This window comes from Primulina huaijiensis, chromosome 11 (assembly GCF_012295235.1).
Source record: "Primulina huaijiensis isolate GDHJ02 chromosome 11, ASM1229523v2, whole genome shotgun sequence".
In the NCBI taxonomy this organism is placed as follows: Eukaryota; Viridiplantae; Streptophyta; class Magnoliopsida; order Lamiales; family Gesneriaceae; genus Primulina; species Primulina huaijiensis.
Window position 1 is genome coordinate 17,925,202 of NC_133316.1, and position 9,441 is coordinate 17,934,642.

Genomic DNA, 9,441 nt, shown 5'->3' on the forward strand with positions numbered 1-9,441 from the left:
CTATGTGATGTAAACAACACGTTTCATTGGCAATGTCATGAAGATGTCCATTCATACAAATGAATGATAATGACATGTATCACTGAATAACCCATAATCGGAGTTTCCAAGTAGTTATTACTTATCGAGTGGAATAGTACGCGTTTATGATTGTGCACCATTAATACTTAGTTCAAAACAGCATGGAGGCTCTACGTATACTAGCACTACACTTTGACTCATTTAGCGAATCCAGGTGGGTCATCAAGTGGCGAGATTGGGTGTAGCTCCGAAATACGTGGGAACCAATGCTTTGTAATCGGGGATTCACCGTTCACCTGCAGGTGTAGATATTCGATGTGATATGTTAGAACATTTCATGTTCGCAATCTTAATTTTGATGTTAACAAAACTTGTTATTTTGTTTCTGATGAAGTTACCTAAGTACGCAGAAAGCTACTGAGCCTAAACTGAAGCTATCGAGATGCAAACTGAAATCGCCAATTGATTGCCCAAAATTGAACCAGTTCAAATGATTGACCAGCTGATAGGAAGTTCAGCAAGCCCGGCCACCAGTTCAAATAAAGCAATGAAATCAGTTCAGCTGACGAGTCAACTGATTTCACCAAACAAGTTCAAGATATCAGTTAGGAACTAACCAGTTTGCAGAACACAACAAGCTTATCTAAGTGGAAACCAGCTGTGCGCATTTAAGAAAAGCATTTGTTCAGTCAAAGGACAATATTGGACGTTGCAGCAGAGCTTAAAGTCAAGACGTTCCAGAATGACTGTCAGAAATGACAAGAAACAAATATCGATGAACATATTCAAATTACAACGAACATATCTGATGAGTCTCGATGAACGGTCTCAAAGCTTCTATAAATACAAGACCAAGACCATCAACAAAAAGGTGGAAAAAAAGAGAAATATATACTAGTGTGTGAAGAAGAAGGGCACGCTCAACTCATGTCATCTTTCAAGAAGCAATCGGCCCAGATTTGAGAGAACACTTAAAAGTATTATCAGCTAAGATTAGAAGCATTTTTTCCTCAGTGTGTGAGAACACTTTTGTATCAGTTCTCACACATTCACACACACAATCACTCACATATACATATAATTGAGCATATTGATACGTTGAATGAGTCTGGCATAAAGACGTTAAAGTTGTGTATGTAGTCTTTAACACATAGACGTTAAATAAGTGTTGGCTGGAAGGTGTTGCCTTCAGTCTAGACTAGGAGTTCAGTTAGGCATTAGGGTAAGTCTTAAGTTGAGTGGGTTTGTACAAAATGTTGTATAAATCAAAGTTTTCTAGTGTATCCTACCCGACGTAGTAAAAAAGGTGACGTAGGAGCAGTTGAAATCTCTGAACATCTATGAACATATCTTGTGTACTTAACTGTTTAACTATTGTTTTCAAACTGATTTGATCAGTTCGAGCTGTTATCAGTTCAGTTCTCACCATAACTGAACTGATATATGCGAGAAATGATCCTCCTCATTTTAGTTATTCAGTTTACACAAGTTAAAAGGTTTTCAAATTAGTCAGCTTTCTTAACAAATGATTATTTCAAGTGTCTTCCGCTTGGTTTAAAACTAAACTCGATTTAATTCATCGGTGTTTACATTCTTAGAGCACGAGCTATTGAAGCTCATTGAGAATATTGTGTTTAAAGCACCCTTGCAGGTGTTAGAACCTATCCATCATGATATAATGAGTTAATAATGTATAGAATATCTAGCAGAGTAAGATATATGCTTTAAGGAATGTGGTTCTCTAGTTGTATATCTGATGCCATTATTATTGCTCAAAGATACATCACATTATTATTGAATTTATTTGCAACTCTCAATGTACTAATGATTGCAGATTCAATCGAGATTTATGAGTGAAATGACCGTTCTGTAAGCTAACCATAACCTGTTGGTTTTTCTAGGCACTATCAATGATACCTATAGGTCATGAGATGATGCTACTAGACGCTTTTAACATGATCCGATAGGTGCTATCAGCTTGTGTTCCGACATTCTTGTATTAAAGATTTGATGCACATAATGGGGCAAACAAGGATAAGATCGAATACGAAACAAATGTTGTTTCAAATCACCTTAGTTGAGTGAACCTGCGGTTAGATGTATCTCTGAACTATTGAGGGTCACACAAGTATTGGATTTTGTGTTCTCGTTGAGAGTTAAATTCAATAATTTGAATTTGACGACTGTAGTTTGATGAAGGTCAAACATATTGCACAAAAAGAGTTTGAGTATATTCCAATATTGGAAGTTGACTACTAATTAAGTGAAGAGTGCAACCGCCAAATTTAGTGAATAAGTTCACAAAATAGGAAGTTGTCAAAAATGAATAAGTGAAAAATTTTGTCCTTCGAAATTTCGTTTTTAGTTATATGAACGAGATTTGTACCATCGATACATCACTATTGTCTGATTATCGATCAAGATTATAATAAGTTCACAATTATTTAATTAGTGAATTTAGAATACACTAATTAAATAATAATTGAGTAATAGTGACTACCATATATAAAATTCCGATGAAATATTCTAGAGAAGTACATAATTAATTAATTACTTGGTTATTTAATTATAATGTATTATGTATTATCAAGAGTTTTTAATTATTTAATTATACCAAGTATTTTCAAGAATGAAAAACACATAAGAATTTTAAAGAATGAAAATCATAGAATCCTTATTCAAATAGGGATTCAAGTTGAATCATGATTTATGCATGGATAATGGTTCATTAATTTTGTAAGATTTATATTTTTTTATAATAATGTATGTATTTTAAAAAAAAATTGATAAATTTTTTTAATATTTGACGGGTTGTCCTACTTAATAGGGATGTCAATTTCCTCCGAACCCGTTAGAGGATTCGATACCCGACCCGAATAGAAGAGGGTATGGGGGGATTTTTACACCCGATTAAATAATTGGGTAATCGGGTATGGGGATTTTCGGGTTCNTTGATAAATTTTTTTAATATTTGACGGGTTGTCCTACCTAATAGGGATGTAAATTTCCTCCGAACCCGTTAGATGATCCGATACCCGACCCGAATAGAAGAGGGTATGGGAGGATTTTTAGACCCGATTAAATAATTGGGTAATCGGGTATCGGGATTTTCGGGTTCGGGTATGGAGGCGGGTTTGATATAATCCGACTCACACCCGACCCGAATACCCGTTTAAATTAATATATATATATATATGTATGTATGTATATTTGTATATGTATGTATATATGTATATATATAGAATTATATTTATTTATATTAAAGATTCATCAGTCAATCCACCGATTTTCGGATTTTTCAATACATATAATCATAAATTTGAAAATTAAAGAAAACGATGTTTTGTATATTAAAATAGAAGAAAATATATAAAACTTCATTATATATATATATATACAAAGCGTGAATAATTTTTCTTATTGTTCATTTAAATAATTTTATAAATATTCATTGAAACAATTTAAATCTGAAAAAATTCAATTGTATATGATAATTGGGTATTTGAATAGGGTATGGGTATCCAATAATCCGATGGGTATGGGGATGAGGATGAAATTCAATGCCCGATGGGTATGGGTATGAGTATGAGAATGAATTTAATAAATGGGTATGAGGATGGATGTATGAAATCCGACCCATACCCTATCCATTGCCATCCCTACTGCCTAATCCGCAAATATTTGTAGATTGGGTTGGGTTAGGGTTTTCCTAACCCACCAAGATGGCTGCCCGAGGCAGGACGGGCTGGCCCGTTAGACAGCTCATAATTTGATTATCGGACAGGTGGAGTTCCCATCTGGATTGAACTATATTTAGGCTTGGTTTTACTCCATTTAGATATATTGAATGTAATCTACTAGACACACACAATATATATATATATATATAATATAATATATATATATATATATATATGTTAAAAAAGAAATGTGAAAATAAGAATAGCAGAAGGCATAATTATAAAGTTCCAACAACACGGCAAGCTCGTGTTTTATTCTCACAACAGAATCCATCTTTAACAGCACATGAGCCAGAAAAACGAGAGTGAACAAAGATGAACTATTTACACGAAGAGAGGCACACTTAAATGGTACAGATATCATTTATTATTTTCCCTTCGACTAACACGAAGAGAGGGGTTTTATGCTTAACACACTAACAAACACAGCAAACGCAACAATACAAATTACATGCCCAATATTGTTCTTATTAAAAATTATAGAACATGGTGTAAGATAATCTTACGTTTAGGTTTGATGTGTGATGGAAGATTTAGCTGGTTCTGATGGACCAGTTATGTCTCTGCTACTAATAAAGTTGAAACCAAGATTGTTCGCATATGCTGCCACTAGATTCCCACCATGCACCCTTCGTTCTGCGGCTGAGCTTGCAATAGATAGAGGAGTTGATGGGCAACCAAAATAATTCCAACTGCTGTTGGAAGTTAAGATACTATTCTCCATCATTGTTATGTCAGCAGATGTACGTTCGATCATGAAGACTCGTTTCAGCTTAGCAGTATGATTGGGCTTAGAATCCTGAACAGTTCGTACAGTTGCACCACCGTGAACCCTTTTGTCTTGAACCAGAGTACTGTGAGCTGCACACAGTCCAGCCTTCCCCCTAATGAATGAGTCACAAGGGACTTCTCCGTTGCCAAATTCAGAGTTAAGGCGGCCCCAGGAGCATCTCTTCCCTTCACCATGGGACTTGCAGAAATCAGTGCTGCCCTGGGCACTTTTTCCGCACCCCACAATTTTACATCTCTTGCCTCCACCATGACGGACACAAAAGTTAGTTCGTCCCCTGGCACTTCTTGTGCACTCAATTACAGCACATCTCTTTCCACCTCCATGTGCAACACAATAAAGGGTCCCTCCATGCACACTCTTTGGGCAAAATCCACCTCCTTGGAAGGAGCAACGTTTGCCTCCCCCATGGCCCTTGCAGAAAGAGGTGCTTCCTTCTGCACCCTTGCCGCACCCTGGATGTGTGCAGCGTTTGCCACCTCCATGTGCCTTGCAAAACAACGTGCTTCCTTGAGCACCTTTGCCACATTTAGGATGCTGACATCGGCGACCACCTCCATGTGAGAAGCAGAGACCAGAAAGACCTTCTGCACTCTTTGTGCAATTCTCTTTCTGGCATCTCTTTCCACCACCATGTCGAATGCATAATCCTGATTTTCCTCTGGCAGCTCTCGTGCAGTTATCAGCAATGCAACGCCGACCACCGCCATGAGCAATGCAGAAATCAGTACGTCCTTCCGCACTCTTTGTGCAACCAAAAAACTCACAGCGTCGACCACCACCATGAGCCTTGCAGAATGCAGTCCGGCCTTCAGCTCCCTTGAGGCAGTCAGGACGCTGACACCTGCGACCACCGCCATGAGCAATACAACGACCAGAAGCACCTCTTGCTCCCTTCAAACATCCCACAACTTGACACTGTTTAATATTGCCATTACGATGATGTAGTGACTGTGAAATCCCGGAAGTACAGGCGACTGAACTTTTTGGTGCTGTCATTATATTTGAGAAAAGATCAGGAGATACCAATTTTTGCTTCCTTCCCACCAGAGGCTGGTTCGGATAGTTAAGGTCTTCCATGTTCACCGGCAACAGAAAAGGGGGAGTTCCTGTTGATCCTTCATCAGTGTTCAAACCTCCAGGACTGGCAACCATCTCGGCCACTGCCCTCAGGGCACAGGAGCTTGGTTGTGAAGCTGCAATATCAGACACAGCTGGCATGCTAGAAAGGCTTAACTGCAGATCAACATTGGGTAACATATTCAGGGACTTCAAATTATAGCTGCCTGATTTCTCTGGGCATGATGATTTTTCGCCACCGAGAAGAATGGTGAAGTTCAAATCTAGATCCGTCGATGATTCTTCTTCGCTTCCCTTTGCTGAAGACGTTGGGGTGCATGCAGTAACTGTAATCTCCTTGCTGTCTGATGAGCTTGATGAATTGCAAAGGTTGAGATCTAGAGAAGCTTCGACTAGTTGATTAGCAAGACCATCTACTAAACTCCACTTTCGTTTGACTCCTTTAACAGAGGCACAGGGGGTTTTGAAACTAGGCGAAACAAGTTTTAATGTTATGTCCGCATCGCCCGCAACTTCAGTTCCATCTCCTCCAACTTGAATGGAGTTAAGCAGATTCTTGAACATGATAGGTGTGGGATTAGCAGCAAAACTCAGATTGTGTCTGGAATCCATTAACAAGTAGCTAACGATGCAATTCTCTTATAACAGTCTGCCTAACTTCCGGGGTTAAAGTTAATAGCTACAATACTAGGGGTTAGATGTCTCTATAAGAGTACACCCATCCCCCACTCACAAATCCTGAAGTGTCACGTCGATCCATCGGAAGTAAAAGGTGATCAGAAGTATCCCTATTTAACAGTTGCGACACATGATACCTTCACAAAAATTCAAGTGTTCCAAAACAATCCAGTAGTAGGCCGTCCTGCATAAGGGTAGAAACAAAATATCAACCAAAATAAACACTAAAGCACATTAATTTTTACACTTTTCCAGCACCTAATTTTATATACCACCAACTATAACTAAAAGGAAGCCGTGCCGCAACACAAATTACGGAACAAGAGTCAGCTTTAAAAAGATCTGTAAAGTTTGATGAAGATAAAATCATCAAGAACAACAAAGCTCTATAGGTCGAAAAAACCATTTTAGGCCTTACATTCTATTATTGGGTGGATAAATTTAAAAGAGCTGGCGACAAAAGAGCTCCATCTGTCGAAAATATACTGTTGATCTTGCCAGTAGTACAAATTTAAAGAAAGGAGAGAAAATCTATTTTTTTTCCAACAGATAAATTTATCATTAAACTTGTTTCAGATGATGAGAAGTAGATTCACATGAGTGAAGGCATTGACATTTCACTAATGGGATATGCAAGAAAGCAAATTTTTTTCAAAAAATAAAATAAAAATAAAAAAATACAGGAGGAAATTACTTTTCTAATCATTACTCTTAAGATCTTTTCCTTACACATAAAAAAAACAAAAAACAAAAAACAAAAACAAACAGCAATCGTATAAAGTATAAACAGAACTCAGCTTGAATTTGTAAATTAAAATAGAGCGATAACTCCAATTCCCCCGACCATTTTATTTCATAGTCTCCGTCAATAAGAAAACAAATGAAGAAACACTTCAGCTTAAATTTGCAAAATCGATTATTCAATAAACTAATAGCGGAGATAAGAAGCATGCCGCAAAAGGCAGAGGCATATATACTGAAATCTAACACACGTAGCACAAGGTCCGATAAGAGCAACGCGAATATATAACAGAAGAAATGCCGAACAAAATAAATATTTAGTAATGAACTAATTTCGCCGAAATAGAATCAGCTCAAATCTCCCAAAAAAAAAATTTCTGGACCAAAACCAAGAAATTACATAATCATAGAACGATTCAAAGCTCATTTTTTTTTTAAAAAAAAAATATCCATCTCAAAGATTTTTTAAACATGTGATGGTGAAGTCAAAAACACCTAATTCACGGCTCAAGATCACTTATATTCGATCAGCAATCCAACGCATCATCAAACATATTCAGCGGTAGATACATACATGATTTAGAGAGACGGCGACACGAGCTGTGAACGATGAATCTAGGGCTTCGTGAGCGCCGCCAACTCACAAAAGTGTCGTGAGAAATTTATCGACCTCCAAGTGTGCCCGTAAGATTAACTGAAACCGACCAGAAATCGTACGTTAACTAAAAACGGCGTATGATAGCATCTCCATCAAGACAGTAGTAATAATATCGGGAAATTGGTCTTCAGTCCCGCCGTCGTTTTTTTTTTTCAGTCCTTGAGTACTTTTTTAATACCACATTTTCACATGAAGTGTACAACAATTTGTATGACATAATACCATAATTTTGTGGGTAGGGAGTGAACCCAAAGAAATGTTTTGATTGAGGATTTTTCACCAACTTCTCCTAGAAATATATTCATTGATGACCAAATATGAGGTTATTACCGCAACCTCAAAAAATAAAAATATTATTTATCATTTAAAATATAAATCAGATTGATTCGTCACACATAAATAAAAAAATTTTAAATTTTAATATCTTATAAATTATAAATCATCGAACAAAATTTTTTTCATATGTTAAATAGTATGTATGATGAGTGTTTAAGATAAAATATACATTTTTAAGGTTTATTTAGATACAAGTATTATTAATTGAATTTTTTTTTGTTTTTCTATTTATTAATCTATTATTATATATGAAAATCTTAGTTACACTATGCTAATTATCAAGATTGAAGTTTGAAAAAAAAAATATTTTGAAGTTAAAATAATACTGCTTGAACTGATCATCCTAAATATTTATAAAAAATTTTAAAATTTCTTAATTTTAACATAATTTTAAATTATTTATATATTAATGGATAATTGATTTAAATTATAAATATTATATAAAGGAAGATTCTAATTTTAAAAAAAGTATAATAAATAGTAAATACACAGCAGCATATGCACAGGACCACTCCTATAAATATCTTGGGATACCGTCGACTAGTTTTCCTTTGAAACTTAGTGTTTTTTTTTTTGGTTAAAACTTTCTTTCTCTTAAGAATTAAGCATTAATTAAAGAATTTATTGTTTTGCAAATCATAATTTTTTTTCCGTTTGGATATATTAAGAAATTATANATTTTTTTTTTCCGTTTGGATATATTAAGAAATTATAATTAAATAAATAAATTATTGTTTTTAGTATTGCAAAATTTATTTCTGTTGGATTTAGTAGAATTTTCAATAGAAAAATCTTGGTTTTTATCAATTATTTTTTAGCAATTTTTTTTTTATTTTTGAAAAATTATATTTTTAATAGACATAAAAAATCATATTCAATTTAGTAAGAAAATTAAAATATGAGTAGGTCTCTTGTGAGATGGTCTCACTAATCTTTATCTGTGAGACGAGTCAACCCTACCGATATTCAAAATAAAAAGCAATACTCTTAGTATAAAAAATAATACTTTTTAATGGATCACCCAAATAAAAAATTCGATCCACGAAATTGATCCGTGAGATCGTTTCATAAGAATTTTTGTGTTAAAATTTTCGGTCATATTCTTATTTTATATGTGTTAGAAAAAAAATAGTTAAATTTACATAATTTAATAATAATTAAATTGCACCATTTGATTTTTTATTATTGCGGCGACAGGACATAGGAGTGAGACTCTAATTTCTGCTAGCGAAAAACCGCAAGCGCGTGGGCGTTTCTCAAAAGTAAAAGTTTTTTTTTTAGTTTTTTACATTTGTATTTATATTTTAATTAATTAATATTATGATGATGATTATTATATTCTTTTTGTAATTATTTGCGGCACATTGTCACCGCTGATGCTGCGATCTGGCATTGAC

The 9,441-nt window shown here is 35.0% G+C and overlaps 1 protein-coding gene across 2 annotated transcripts; it reads right to left on the bottom strand.

The window, feature by feature from the left end:
- Positions 1-4,048: 4,048 nt before the first annotated feature.
- LOC140987867 (uncharacterized) lies at positions 4,049-7,805 on the bottom strand. Of its 2 annotated transcripts, none has more exons than XM_073456582.1 (2): positions 7,625-7,805; positions 4,049-6,493 (listed from the first exon to the last, which is right to left on the bottom strand). In XM_073456582.1, the coding sequence occupies exon 2, from the start codon at positions 6,241-6,243 to the stop codon at positions 4,270-4,272; it is 1,974 nt and encodes a 657-aa protein (XP_073312683.1). In that variant the 5' UTR covers positions 6,244-6,493; positions 7,625-7,805; the 3' UTR covers positions 4,049-4,269. The 2 variants fall into 2 exon arrangements, with proteins under 2 accessions (XP_073312683.1, XP_073312684.1); XM_073456583.1 differs by having other exon boundaries at positions 7,546-7,805.
- Positions 7,806-9,441: the final 1,636 nt, after the last annotated feature.

Bases quoted from the DNA above. Each gene is read 5' to 3' on its own strand.
- LOC140987867 (XM_073456582.1), bottom strand. From the start codon at position 6,243: ATGGATTCCAGACACAATCTGAGTTTTGCTGCTAATCCCACACCTATC.